General features: G+C 39.0%; 1 protein-coding gene across 1 annotated transcript; it reads left to right on the forward strand.

Annotated features, from left to right (window-relative positions):
* The first annotated feature begins 3,294 nt into the window (after positions 1–3,294).
* Positions 3,295–4,829, forward strand: nkx2.1 (NK2 homeobox 1). The gene is made up of 2 exons (XM_060933048.1): positions 3,295–3,664; positions 4,165–4,829. Exons 1-2 carry the CDS (start codon positions 3,295–3,297, stop codon positions 4,827–4,829), a joined length of 1,035 nt encoding a protein of 344 aa, XP_060789031.1.
* The last annotated feature ends 11,245 nt before the right edge of the window (positions 4,830–16,074 follow it).

A 16,074-nucleotide genomic window follows, 5' to 3' on the forward strand; every position in this document is an offset into this window, starting at 1 on the left:
GCTCCAGCTTGCCTGCGACCCTGTAGAAGGATAAAGCGGCTAGAGATAATGAGATGAGATGAATTTGCTCATGCCTCACAGCTTCATCACTTGGTTGTCTCCTTAAAAACTAACCGTAATCTTGCATCAAAATGTTTTCAGTTTTAATGTATATTTAACTTTCATGGAGATTTATTTCAGTAAAATTTTTAAAATACGTGATCTTATTTGTCTTACATAATGACATAGTATGATCAACAAGATGAGTGACATGCATCTCTCTCTCTCTCTCTCTCTCTCTCTCTATCTCTCTCTCTCTCACACACACACTAATAATAATAATAATAATAATAATAATAATACACACTAGTAAAATCATCAGTGAAAATGCTAATAATGCCCACTAGGTGTCAGACCTGCACTATGGTGTTTCTTGTGCAGGCTCCAGCGCTCCCAAACACACCACTGGACCGCAAATAGTTTTCATTAGCCAGTTAGAACAGTAGACTGTTACTTTCATATCAGTTTAGTCCCTGTCCAGACTGAAGGAGACGCTCACATTGAATGTTCTCAATTTCAAATCGGAGTGTAATGAAATAGCGTAGTGCTTATTTGGTCTTAATACATAACCTTATATTTGGATGAGATCGATCTAAGTGCATCAGTTTGTAGTCTGATTACATGAGAAACAACGAGATACACGATTTTAGAATGTAGCTAAATCTTTCAAGCTTAAATATCGCTTGAAATATTAGCATTTTTGTTCCAAAGAACAAGTGAAGGCTTTCTGTCTAATTACCGCTAATTGACCATGATAGCCGTGCTCCAGCGCAGAGGAGCAGGCCTGATTTAGATAATTAAGAGAGCCTTTTGAAAACCGGATTAAGGAGGCCGAAGACTTCGGAGGAAGCATGTTATGATTCTAATTGTCATAATTGCGTGTGCGAAGTACACTTAATTATCACTGTCAGGTGTGCAAGGTGCGCTCACCTGCTTCTGCACCGATGAGATAAATTAACCGCGGCATATTGCTGAGGACTAAGTGCATTAAAATTGCCATATGGGTGCTGATAAAAAAAAAAAACCTCGTAAAGGAAGGTGTACACACATTCAGTAAAGTTAAGTATGACAGTGAAATGTAACATTCAGAGTGCTCTTTATGTTTCCATAGTGAAATTCAGAAAGCAGAAAGACTTTTTTCCATATAAGATGCGGCCACCAGAAGACGCTGTCTATCCTCGAGACAAACTCTGTGTGTGTGTAAGGTCTTGAGGACTTTATTTATTTATTTATTTATTTATTTTATTTGCCAACAGAGTTAAGACATTTTTGGGAAGTGAGGACATTTTGGCTCCGCCTGGTTTTCAAGAGGCTGTTTGAGGGTAAATAGTTTTAGGGTTCAGGTTAGAATTAGGTTTACAGTTAGGATTAGGGATGGGGTTGGGCATATATGGGATGGTTAAGGTTAGGGTATGGGGCTAGGGAATGAATTAAGTCAGTGAGTGTCACCACAAAGACAGAAGTACAAGAAAGTGTGTGTGTGTGTGTGTGTGTGTGTGTGTGTGTGTGTGTGTGTGTGTGTATTAGTATTTACAGATTAATATGTGTTTTCTCATGTTTTACTAAGTTTTTTAGATTATAGATGAAACCGATGAAAAATTAATCATTACAAATCTCTGCAAGACGATTTATTTATTATTTATGACAAAGATGTATTTATTTCCTCTTTTAAAACGGTTGCATGTTTTAAATTGGAGATATTTATAGGCTAGACTTATTAGTTCCTCTTATTCACTCAGACTTGCATTGTGTTTCTATTCAGAAATATAAAGAGATTTTAGTCTCCTGCGAATACCACTTGCTGAAATCATAACCACGGTGTATAAGACTGATTGGTGGTGTATAACTGAACTCTGGAATTCTTACCCACGTTAAAGGCTTCAAATCAGGATTATAAGATTTAATAATTTAAGAATAATCCGGTTTGCCGCAATTCCAAGAGTCCTGCAATGACGTGTAAATGTGCATTTAAAATGGCATAACTACAATTAAAAATAAACGTATCTTTTAATATAACTTGTAATTTGTACTTTATTATTATTATTATTATTATTATTATTATTATTACTACTACTAGTAGTAGTAGTAGTAGTAATAATAATAATAATAATAATAATAATAATAATAATAATAATAATAGCCATTGCATTTATGGTCATAAGAGTAAAAATAATAATAGCCACTGCATTTATGGTCATAACAGTATAAATTACTAGTAGTAGTCGTAGTTCCCTTTTTTAACTCGTATCGTTATAAAACTATTAACGTTATTATTAAACGCTCTTTCAACGCTTTCCATTACTAGCAATCCCAAACCTGATTGTCTCTAACCCGAGACGGAATTAAGCTCATAACTGAGTTGACAGCTGGTTAGGCTACCTATTTGAGCACCGTTAACTTTACCTGAGAGGCTCTCCTCCTCCTCCTCCTGACTACGGTTGTTTCGGTTGTTTAGGACTGTCTGTCTGTGACAAGTGGATGAAAATTTAAACGGCACACTGCTCACATCCAATAATATCAAACAGGAAAGAAGTTAATCATTCACGCAGCCTCTTACTCCGCGCATATGTATTTATTTATTTATCACTCGGTGCTCCTTCCTCGTTGCAAGGGCACTTTTGCAAGTCTAAGCGCGATGGGTCATAATGTAAACACGTCTGCAATCACTAGAGGCCTCTTGTGGCCATTAAAAGTCAGGAGTTCAACTGGAGTTTTTTTAGGGACTGAGTGGTTCTCGAAGATTCAAGTCCTCATACTCGCTCTCATTAAGTGGCCCTCATAAACATCACTCTGAAATGTTCACTTTTTATCCATATCTTTGTGCGCCTAACAGCGGTATTATCACTCGAGCGGGCATTTAATGCACATCGATGCAGTTCCACGTGCGTTTTTTTTTTTTTTTTTTAACATTGTGTGGCTACATATGTTTATTTGAAACGAGGCAGTTTACGACAGGAATTATGCGCTGGTGTACAGATGACAGCGTGGATTTGTATTGTTGCCTTAGCTGCTGATGCCCCGCCTCTGACGGTAGCCTTAAACCTGGCACCCAGCTAAAACAAACGAAAGTCAGTCTCGAGCTCCCACTCAAGCCAATTAAGGCGGACTTCACGCGCCCTCTTACGTGTCTATCTCGCTGTGTCGACGCTGAAGCAACAGGAACAGAGGAGCTGGCCAAAAAAGAGAAGAAGAAGAAGAAGAAGAAGAAGAAGGACGACAGGTTCCTTTGCCTTCTGATTTCTCCAACACAGAACAATGTCGATGAGTCCTAAGCATACAACTCCTTTTTCTGTATCCGATATCTTAAGTCCTCTTGAGGAAAGCTACAAAAAAGTAAGTATGGAGGGAAACAGTTTGGGGGCTCCTCTTGCTTCGTACCGGCAACCGCAGGTTACACAGTCTGCGATGCAGCAGCATCACATGGGCCACAACGGAGCCGCTGTGCCCGCTGCCTACCACATGACAGCCACAGGAGTGCCACAGCTGTCCCACACGGCTATGGGAGGCTACTGCAACGGCAATCTGGGCAACATGAGCGACCTGCCGGCTTATCAGGACGGCATGAGGGGCAGCACGACAGCCACAAGCTGGTACGGAGCAAACCCTGACCCGCGATTTTCTACCAGTAAGTGAACTTGATAGTGCTTTTTCACAAGGCGCAAGTGGCACGCTTACTAACTGCGGTGAAACGTGTTGCCTTTTTACGTCTAATGTTTACAGACGGAAGCGACTCTTTTTTTTTTTTTGGCCTATATGTTTAGTCGGGTTATTTTGCTTATCGAAACAAATTTCTTGCACATCCTATATGTTTAAATAATATAGGCAGCGTTTACTATGCGCATGCAGTGTTTATATGCATTGGTGTAACATGAGGATGCACAGCACGAGGTTTGTTTTCGAAATGCATTGTGGAAACCCAATAAAAAGACATGAAGGGACTTTCAGTAACCCTGTTTTAGGCATGTATAAGAAAAGATATTGCACACACATAATCTATGTTTATTGGCTATTGGAGATACCATACAAATAATCTATTATTATTATTATTATTATTATTATGGGTTTTATTGTTTGTTTGTGTGTGTGTGATAAATATTATAATTAATGAGGATTCTCCACTTGCAGTCTCTCGCTTCATGGGCTCCTCTTCCGGCATGAACATGAGCAGTCTTGGTTCCTTGGCAGATGTGGGTAAAGGCATGGGATCCCTGAGCAGCGCGCCGAGAAGAAAGAGGCGAGTGCTCTTCTCACAGGCGCAGGTCTACGAGCTCGAGCGCCGCTTCAAGCAGCAGAAGTACCTCTCGGCGCCGGAAAGGGAGCACCTAGCCAGCATGATCCACTTGACCCCGACCCAGGTGAAAATCTGGTTCCAGAATCACCGCTACAAAATGAAAAGGCAGGCCAAAGACAAAGTGTCCCAGCAGCAGATGCAACAAGAGAGCGCTTCTTGCCAGCAGCAGCAGCAGCAGTCTCCGCGGCGGGTAGCCGTGCCCGTGTTAGTGAAGGACGGCAAGCCGTGCCAAGGCGGCGGCCACACTCCTACTAGCGCAGCACAAAACCATCATCATCAGAGCGCCAGCGTCATGCTCATGGCTAACAATAGCGCAATGGGGCAGCATCCGAGTCAGCAGGTAGGCAGCGCGGGCCAGTCACCAGATTTGGGCCAGCACGGTACCAGTCCCTCTTCCCTCCAGACTCAGGTGACCGGTCTGTCACACCTGAACTCCTCTGGCGCTGACTACGGCACGGCCTTGCCCTGTTCCGCTCTGCTGTACGGCAGGACGTGGTGACGACAGGACAGAACGCACACGGATAGACAATATCTGTAGGCTATTAGACCTCGACGTCTGCTTTGACCGAGTCAACAGCAACACAAACAAGAAAAAAAAAAGAAAAGAAAAAAGAAAAGAAAAAGAAAGACTCTGTAACCGGTTCGGCTTGTTTTTACTTTTTGTCCTCCGTCCTCTCAAAATCCAGACTGGAAGGGTGGAGGGGGAAAATGATTGATCAATACAGAATGAGAAAAATAGCCTTTCCCCCCAGTCTTTTATTATGAGGATGTGCGTCCAAAGATGGAGAAGAAGATGGAATTATTTATATAGCTTTTAAGCGGAGACAATATATAAAAATCACATCATCCCGAAGGATGAAATAAAAAGCCTCAGTTGGCACTTTAAGACGCCGCCTCACATTTTGACTGCTACAGTACATTCCTGATTCTTATAGATTGCAATGTAAGCCGTAGCTTGTACTGTACATTCCTGTAAACGGTTTGGATTTAATACATAGTTTTTAGCGATATGTATATGTATAAAATTTTTTATCGATATTGAGGGTTATATGTTATTTGAGTTCCACTGGTATTTGTACGTTTCATTTCCTTGTAACTTATAGATATTTGACTTAAGCGCAGTCATACAATCATATTAATAAATTATGGTAAATGATACACATTTTATTATAATTGGTTGCAAGAATTAATATGGTGTTATCTAACCGAATTAAACTTACTTTTTTCATAAATTTTGATAACGTTTGTTGACAAAGAAAACTTTTAATTACACCTAAATATAGCAGTGAGAATAAATAGCTCATGCTTTCTGCAAAGGCCAATTATTTTGTAATACGCAGACGACCAGGATTAATTTACTGCAGTGATTTTATGCTATTTTTCCAAACGTTACCTGAGGGTTTTTTAATTTATTTTTTGAAAGAGAGAGAGAGAGAGAGAGAGAGAGAGAGAGAGGAAAAAGAACTTGAAGTAGGCCTGATATAATCTACCGACCCTCATGAACACGAAGTGGCGATAAAAAGGTTTATGTTTAGTGTAATTTACACCAAAATTCAGTTGTAATAGTTTAGAGCCTTTCTTACAGGGATAATACGACACGGAATCGCCATTTTAATTGCAACTTCCCATGTGCCCCACAAAAAAAACTGGACAACATTTAATATATTTGATATTTGAACATTTTTACAGAGAGACAGAAAAAACAAACAAACAAACAAACAAACAAACAAACAAACAAACAAACAAACAAACAAGAGAATTAGGTCAAAACACCATAAAAACTTGAGGTAGACCTATAAGCTGTCGATTGACTCTTAGTGCAAACAGGAGGTGACCATAAGAGTGTAAATTACTGTTTTAGTCCACTTTTACCCTGAAGTGTAATCATTCAGAGTTATTCCTTACAGCAAAATGCAATAAGCTAAAACTCATTCGCAGTATTGAATGCAGCCTTCCATGTAGCCCACAAAAACGCCACACACCATTTCATATTCGTCAACCTTGAGATTTTAAAACCCTGGAAATGTTGCTTGTAAAGTAAACCAAAAGCCAGGCCTTTGTAAAGTCGGCGCCTTTTTTGAGGTTTCTTTTTTTCGCGGCTGTGTGAGTCAGTGAAGGTGATGTGTGCGCACATCAAACAAACGCTCCCGAAAGCAAGCTTATCAATCAGATCCCTGGCCAAACAAACCAGAGTTCACCCAAAGAACCGTGCGATACAATAGACAGCGAATTATCAGAACAGCCTCTGTCTATATGCGTGTGGATCCAATGCTCCACTTGTTTACGCAATGATAAAGTTTATAAACATCACCGGAGACCAGAGGGTGGACATTAAATGGAGGGGGGATGTAAAAGGTCTTCGTGTGCACTATTAAGTTTGAAGGAACAACTCAAAATAATACGCTGACCTAAACGATTGGGAACTACTCATGTGGCCGATAGTAAATCAAACCCAAAATAACAGCTTAGCGAGCAATGAAGTCCAAACTCCAGCGCGTATTGCGCACCACTGACATTGCATGTCGTGGTAAATATTTCCTTAAGACAGGTGCCATTGACAGGAACATCTGACATTGCGAGCAGAGTTGCTTTCCCTGTTTTGCACACTGAATGTTAAGGACACTTGTTCAATTCGAATTATTAATTGAGAAAAGAAATCTCTTCCCTGAACAGAATATTTTTATTTAACTTGAAAATCTTTAGTTAAAACTCGTTTCGAATAACCTTAAGATCATTATTTTTTATTCTAAGTTTTAGCAGTTAAATTTGAACAGTTATAATGTTGGGAAATGTTGTGGTTTTTATTGTTTATGTAATAACTTCTTTAGTATACGCCAGTGGATTTTGATTTTGCTAAACGCTAACAGTTCCACATCTTCAAATTTTGATCAAATTAAATAGAGAGCTGATAAATGCTAATTCCCTAAATGGTATCTGTATTAGATGTAACCGAAGTTGTTTATGTGTAGTTTGCTAATGGACTTTTCCCCATTCCGTGCACCTATTTTGACCGAATGGTTTCAGGTATTTGTTCCACCTGGGTGCTTGTTTGTTGACAGATTATTCTGGCTGCATATAAATGGGTTCTGGAGAAGTTAATGCCTCTTTTTACATGGATTTATCTTAAGCTCTGTACCCCAAACCCTGTAGAGCTTCTTTCTGGTTTGAGGAAGCTCAACATAAATACACTGTCCAGATTTACATGGTAATAATATTAAACTTCCTGCGAAGTGTCTCATTCTAATTCTACATATAAATATTTGTATTTTGTTCTAAATTAATCAGCGGCCCTCTTCGAGATTTATGATGGACAGACAAGTCCAGCTACTTGGGCTGCGGGTCGCATTGTTTAAGGAGCCTCTGATTATAATCGCGCACTTCTTTAGGATGATGAGTCGTTAAATCAGCGACTGTCTTTATATCATCCGTTCATTCTTATAGTCCTTCAGTTAGCAACGTTTACTTCATTATCCTCAACGTCCACCTGCTGTTGGCTGAGATACTGTGAGCTGCAAAGTGCACTACCAAAACTGGGAGGAAAACAATCTCTAAAAATACTTCGGTATCACCGAAGGCATATTTTCACTCTTATTACAGTGCTTACATCAGGAATTTTACATCCGATCCCACGTGTCTTGAGAACCGTTTAAATTCGTTATACGAGTGGATCGAGTTTATCTCCTTTGGAAACAAGCAAAGGACATTCCTGGGCGTTTGTTGGATGGCATCAGGTATTCCACAGCATGTGACCGAAAACTGACTGGCGTCCAATTAATTCACTCTCTTAAATCGAGTAGCTAACCAAACAATACAAAACATATTCTCTTCGACTCCGTGTTCCCTTTTAATCTTCGTGCAACCATTTTCAACAGCAATCTTGATGCGCAAAGAGATTCTATTAAGTTCTGTTAGAGACTTTTTTGTCGAATCCACCGTGAAAGACTACAGATTAAATTTACATGTCTGAGACTTGGTGTGTGGTCTTTGTGTGGAGCTTATGTGAAGCGTGTGTGCTCTCGTCGCTGTCTTTCAGCATATACGTTGCACAGCTACGGACAGCTACGGACAGTCCTCAGTGTATTATAAGCAAAGGTCTCGGTTACTGCCATCAATTAGACCCTAATCCTAATGTAATCAGAAAAGAGCTAGGCTGTGTTGGGGTCTGCGTCTCTGCTTTATTTAGAATGACACAATCTAGGTCAGCGGAAATAAGACATTTGTACCGATGCTCATCATTTTAGCAATTAGATTACAATATTCTCTGAAATAATTATAGACCACCTACTTGAGGATTGCGGCTAAACGATTTAAAACAATTTTTTTTTTTAAATGGAGAAATTTAGAGGTATTTTAATATAGACTATTCCCGAGATCTTGTGGTACGCGTTCACGATTCTATTTAGATCTTTAGGTTGAGAGTGCTGAAATTCCTATTAGATTATAACTGTGTATACTATATATTACTTAGGCTCATTTTATTTTTTTTTTTATCATGTTTGATGGTCAATAATTTATAACATTGTTCTAAAGTGGACATTTTGATTTCTGATTTATAACGTCAGTATTGTTGGATGTGTTTTAATAATTTTAATTTTGCCACAGATTCAGCGGTAATGCCGGTTTCTTTCTTTCTTTCTTTCTTTCTTTCTTTCTTTCTTTCTTTCTTTCTTTCTTTGGCTTCTATATCTGTTTTATGACTGTAAACAAATCAACATATTGCTATCAACATGGGAAAACGTTAATCTTTGCTGGAAAAGATCATCCATTGACTATAATTCGTTTATATACGTTATATTACGTTTGATGTTCAATTTAATCTTCTTAAGTGAGAGGTCATTTTGGACGCAGTATTTTTAGGCGCTGTCCGTGGTGCTGAAATATTCCAATTTAACAGTCACAGGAGAGCAAAAGGTTAAACATGATTCCTTTCACCGCCATCTATTTGCAATCAAATGACAAAAAATCGCAACAACCAATCCTTAAACCTAACTGCAGCTGATATTTGACAATAATACAAACAGCCTTGCACTAATGGTAAGTAGAAGGTCCACATGTACTTTCATCGATATGTACACTTGAAGTCATCTATAGAATTAAGTCTTCTGTGAAAACATGCAATATACTTTTGATGTAATCTAAAAAATGAATAATCAGATCCACTACCAAGGTTCACTGTTGCACTACCTGAAATTAAAAGCTTCTTAAGCATTCCTTGAATAATTAAGGGTTCTTATATAAGAACCCCTTCTTAAGAGTTTTACATGGAACACTAAAACTTTGCTGTTGGGTTCGACATAGAACCTTCATCAACTACTATTTATCAAGACGTATATACAAATAGGTACAATTAGACAATGGTTTGATTATTGCTAGCACCGGGGTTGGATAATCAGAGCTTTCAGACTTCCAGCATGATTGTCTTACCCTGTAAACAAAACAGACACACAAAGATAAATGCATATTTCGAATTGTTTTACTTTGAAATTGATTTCAGTTGTCAGTTATTATCGAAAATAAAACATTTTGGGGGTGTCTAGGGTGGGGCCTGGGGTGGCACTGGCCTCACTGAAATTTGGTTGGCCACCTCGGGTACGCCGTACTAAAGATTTGTTCATTTCTTAGGTAGTCAGTCACGTGTGCATTTGTGTGTTTTGTCGTCACCTCTGGATTACATGGATTTATCTATAGCGAAAGGTTTTCTCATTCTTAAAGCCATCTGATTCACTGAACTCAAACTAAAACTCGCTGAATTTTCCCCGATGCACAGGCACACATTTCGCTTTGCAGAGCTTATGTTCAAACAATCGAACCTTTTGGAGCATTTATATGTTTCATAAAGCAATACAGCAAGTATTTTGTGCAATTTTGTGTACTTTATTGCTACGACCGTATCAGAAAATGCCTCCCGAATAAAACTACAGGGAGCATTTTTATAGTGGAAATGTGTCAGAAAATGCTTCCAGTACAAAAGGTACCGTATTTTGACGGTCTATCTTATTAACAGAAAATGGTTCAACATTAAACTACAGAAAGAACTGTATTTATAGGCGTACAAAAGTAAACTGCGCATGCGCAGAAACCCTAGGCAGGACGCATCGACAGGTCGGACATTACGTCAGAATACTGGTAGAATAAACTTACAGGCATACATTTTATAATTATATGCTGTAGTGTGTGTGTGTGTGTGTGTGTGTGTGTGTGTGTGTGTGTACGTACGTACATACATACATACATACATACATACATACATACATACATACATACATACATACATACATGTGTATTTATTTATTTATTTATTTAATTTTTTTTCTTAAAGCTATTTATCAAATTCCTAATCGGACACAACATTTTAAACATGGGTCAAAGGGGAAAAAGAACCAAAAAATAAAGTACCACAAAAGAATCACATTTTCTAAATATCTATTTTTCCAACGAAGGCGAGCAACGTCCTGACTATAAAAAAAACAAATAAATAAAAACCGGTTAATGTTTAAAAAAAAGCTGGGTATTATTGTGGTATTATTGTTAAATTCACGGAAAATTTAGCAGGCAACTTGAAATATAAAGAATGGACAATGAAAAATTGTCATTTATGGTCACTGACACCGACTTGAAGTACAGTTTGTAACCAATTTATTTAAAATCATTTGACACTATTTATAGACATCAAATTCGAGCCACACACATACTGTCAGGTCCTTCGGAAAGCTGTTCACCCCGAGTGTCTCAGCTGGGTGACGTTACCACATTAAAAAAAAAATTATATATATATATATATATATATATATATATATATATATATATATATATATATATATATATATATATATATATATATATATATATATATATATCTCACACACCATCACCACCACCACATTATGGCTAGTTATATAATTCCAAAAGTTGAGCCATCGTTCTGAATGTTGTTTGATTAGTTTGCCAGTATAATCTTAGGTGACTGGCCGTGAAAATTATTACAAATTACCTTGAGGATTATGATAGTTATTTGGCAATGGTATGTAATTTAACTAATTTTGTCATTACTACTAAAGTGAAAGTCAAATTTTCGTATTTATCGACGGTCTCCCCATATCCCTTTACATTTAACCTGTCTTGGCTGAGGTGGGTTAATATAGCTCTTAACAACATTCGTCCATACTTTGACTTAATTCAAAGTTCATCTGATTCTGCACAGTAAACTAACTACACAGTAAAAATCAGTGTCAATTTTACTCTTTAAGAGTTGAATTTAACTCTCTGTCAGATAACATTTGGTCCCACTCAAAATCAGTGTAAAATTTACTCTATAGCCAGTGTAAGATTTTTAGAGTTAATTTTACTCTATTTTGTGTCAAAATTAACAATGAGGTGTGTAAAAATATTTAACACTATAGATAGTGTAAGATTTTCAGACTTAATCTGACTCTATATTGTATTTTCGCGGGGAATCATCACCCTGCAGAGTAGATTTTGTCGTTGTGTGCAAGTGGGAATTAACTCTCACTTTTGACACTACCATTTAGACGATTTTACTCTGCATAGTGTTATAACTACTCTATCCAGAGGAAAATAGGTTTACACTGCAATATTGACACTCCATTTTTTTACTGTGTACTACGGATCTGCATTCTGCTTAATATTCATGACGTTCATTTCTGTCCATTACTTAGAGAAACACTGTAAGCGTTTCATTCACTAGATTGTGTTGCGCTACCTCTTGCATTGGATTTGTAAAAATCTAGATAAAATCTTAAAATACATGAAAGCTGTGTTTTGTTTCGACATCTCTCATTATACCTTGCATTCCAAAATGTACGTGACAAACTGCACAATTACAAATCAACCGCAAGCACATCCTTTAGTAAATCTTACTCACAATATATTTACATTAATTGTCCGGCATCTGCTTGTTGAAGCCATTGTACAGTGCATACAAAACGGGTCATTTGTGAAGAGAAATACTTAGCTTGCAAAGCAGAATGCAAGATGCTGTAATACTTGACCTTTCAGTTTAATTGTGGCAGCAGTGAAATGCATCGCATTCAGGGCTCCCTGAATGGAGCCTTTTCCATGTGATGAATAAAAATAAAAATAAAAAAACAACCGCATTTTCATACCATTCTTTATCGCTTTTTGGGTTTTGTTTCTCTCCGGAGAAAATTGTTCTAATGACCAATCCATATATAAAATGGGTTAAACCGCAGTGTAAGTGCTCATAAATTGCACAAACGTTCCCATATATTTAATATTTTATTTATTTGTTGAGTAGGGACAGAAGTTCACAATGTGATTTCCACACACTTTATTAAATGATAAATCACTTTGAAGACAGTCAAATCTTACTCGCTTTCGAAGTTAGTACCTGGGTACAAACCTGATTACTAAAAACTTGCCAGTCCATGTTTAAGGGGAGATATTTGTGGAATAAATAAAGCCCAAACCTCTGGAAACCAGCTCTTTAGACTCATCAACTCTAACATCTTAAATATGATGGTTTAACAAGAGAAATGCAGAGCAGAGAAGTGGTACCCCTCCCTGTCCTTATACTGTACCAGCGGGAATCCTTTGGTGGTCATCGAACCATCACTAACCGTGTTAGGGTCGGGGTTGTCACTAAATGGCGCACATAATCACTCACCCGCTGCTTTTTTCGTCAACTTTTTTGTTGTCTAAACACAGGCAGTTTACCCTTATTTTCAATAGTAATAGTCATTAAAACGACACGTAGGCTATTTTAAGTGAGGGAAATGAACCTGATCCCTCTAAAAGGCGCTTCTGCTCTGTCTGCTAGAGGTTCCTTCAGCTGGCAGGAATGAATCTCTCTCTCTCTCTCTCTCTCTCTAACAGCCAGTGGGTTACATTAATGTCTTGTTACGGTATTTGTGTTACTGTGTGTGCCCACAGAATAGACATTAACGTGAACTTTAACCTATAATCATGACTCGTTACAGATTTTCAGGTATTGTTTGAGACTCACTCTCATCTAGACGTGTAACCTTTAAAGCTTTACTCTAAAAAAGTAATCATGTACCTTAAATAATTTTTTTAACGACACTATACCCATTGGCATTGGCATCCATCAGTCGTGTCGACTATGGTATCGCGCTTTGGGTGGTACAACGTCGGCTGTGGCTGTCGAGGCTGATTCTCGAGGTACAGTCTCGCCCACAGGTTGGGCATACATGGTTGTTGTTGTTATTGGACTGCTCTTTCTGGGCTGCTGCTGTATCCTTCTCCTCTGTCTTCTTTCAGCAGACTGACGCGCCAGGGTTTCTTCATGCTCTCGAAGGCCTTGTCTGACGTGGTGCTTCCAAGCGGTTTTGTCGAGGGCGAGGGTCTTCCATGACTGGAGACCCACATTATACCCACAGTTTATCTTTTCCTGAAAATGTGGTTGCAATTAAGCTTGGCTAACTGAATCTATTTGGATATATGTGATAAAGGGTTTATGCGATCTTGATATAAGTAAAATTTTAAACAAATAACACAAACAAACAAAATAAATAGTGTTCATTTGCGTCAGGGGTATATTTAAATGAACAGTGCGCATTGTGTAAGTGTTAATGAAACATTCCAGACTGCACTGAGAGGTTTAATAAGCCCCATACACAAGTCACTAGACTATCAAGAAGCCTTGCTCCAAAGTAAATCCTCACGTACCACCGACGTGACGTAAATAAATAAATGTATGTATGTATGTATGTATGTATGTATGTATGTATGTATGTATGTTTGACCAGTAGGTCGCTTCAGGGGCGACAAAAATAGGTAAGAATGCAAAACTAGCTACCACAACCGCGGCCTACTATGGTGTGTGCCTAACTTAACATTAAGACCTGTTGAGATGATGTCTTTTTTTCTGCAGAACCAAGAGGAGGTATGCTATTTACCCTAATAAAATATGTCATTAGGAAGAATTCATGTGACACAAAAGGAACGGCAGTCAAAATTGCCCCACTGCTGTTCGGTAATTATATAGTTTGCCCGGGCAGCGGGCTGTGGCGCATCGAGGCAGGTGGCAGGTCCATCATGCAAAAGGATTGGCGGTGCCTACGTAATTAGCCGGCGCCAAGTCGTCCAAATTAACAATTAGCTAACATGCAATTCCCTCTGTGAGGCACGGAGGCTCGCCGTTGTGTGACCATTGTATTACACGGGCAAATCGCATGTATACAGCGTATCATTTGTCATTTCCACGCTCCTTTCACAACTCGGTGGCAAAGGAAATCAGGGCGCGCTCATCATTAGAGTCCCTCTGATTGGTGCTACTGTTTCCGGGGTATTCAGAGCAGCCTGAAAATCAAATGGGTCTTTTTTTTTTTTAAACCGGTCTAAGAGAACCTGCCCCCCACCCTCCTCATCCCATCCCATCCCATCCCATCCCATCCCATCCCATCCCATGTTTCCCTACACCGCTGCATAAAGTTGTCCTTAAAATCAAAATAATGAAAAAAAAAAGATTTAAATAGTCTATTGTCATCTCTTATGTCACTTTAGATTGAACATTACAAGGTATGTACACTGTCAGGTTTATATAATTGCACAGTTCCTTTCATCTTTTCAACATCCTTTTATTATACTGCTGTCATTTAGATTTTTTTTTCATTATTGCAGGGGAAAATAGCTAGAATAAGTTGTATACGACGTTTTAGAATCTTAAATAACACTCTGAAAAGTTAAAGACACTACGGTACAGTTGTTTGTTTTATCTGTAACCACCATGCAGGGTCGCGCTGGAACCCATCCCAGCTGACCATGGGCGAGAGGCAGGGTGCACCCTGGACAAGTCACCAGCTCATCACATCTCATAATTGACACACAATTTAGAGCCACCAATTAACCTAACCTGCATATCTTTGGATTGTGGGAGGAAACCCACGCAGATACGAGGAGAACATGCAAACACCACACAGGAAGGCCCTCGTCGGCCGCTGGGTTCGAACCCAGAACCTTCTTGCTGTGAGGGATGTGCAAGGGATGTAGTATTTTCTTGAATTTCCTTCCTCCAGCCTGCTCTGAATCTTGCTCAGTGGCGCCGTATCGACACAGAGGCAAGACAGAGAAAATAAGCCCTGGGGATTAATCAGAAGACATTCGTATAACATGAAGCTATCCTGGCATCATGGGCGAGATTCAGAAAGTCCTGTTTGACTGAATGACCGAAAGCAGGTTCTCTTTCTGTCTCCGTGCTAATCACCACCGTCGGAGGTGTAATCCTGACTGCAGAGGTCTTGCTATTCTAACCTCTTCCACAGATCCCCTTAGAACCAGCAGCCCTGAATGCGCAGAGCACTGATCGGCAAAACAGAGCCCACCCACCTACTCATTATTGCGGCTGCCCTCCGCCATGACACGAGAACAAAGTAGCCATTAGGACGCATTAGGGCCGGGAATGACAGTCATCAGCAACCAGTTATCTGTTAATGAAGGCAAACACATGCGGGACGATACACTGGAACCGATCAATAGCGCGCCTGGACAATACCAGAGCGCACACAAAACGAGGGAGATGCAAATCAATTTTACCTCGTGTTTGTTTTCAGACTGCAGACACTAGCCCAAGCAATTACATCTACATTAAAGCCAATTTAACATGGAAGCTGTTACCTACAACAGTTGTTTGTTGAGCTTGGTTTTAAAGACAGAGACTGCCAAGTTTTTTTCCCTAGGGACAAGCCATGTGGACATTTTAATATATGATTTAATGCATTAAACTGTATATTTAAAAAGGCCACTGC

Source organism: Neoarius graeffei, chromosome 11 (genome assembly GCF_027579695.1).
Source record: "Neoarius graeffei isolate fNeoGra1 chromosome 11, fNeoGra1.pri, whole genome shotgun sequence".
Lineage (NCBI taxonomy): Eukaryota > Metazoa > Chordata > Actinopteri > Siluriformes > Ariidae > Neoarius > Neoarius graeffei.

Coding starts and splice junctions, on each gene's coding strand:
- nkx2.1 (XM_060933048.1), top strand. CDS start 3,295: ATGTCGATGAGTCCTAAGCATACAACTCCTTTTTCTGTATCCGATATC. Junction 3,665..4,164: donor TGACCCGCGATTTTCTACCA/GTAAGTGAACTT, acceptor CTCCACTTGCAG/TCTCTCGCTTCATGGGCTCC.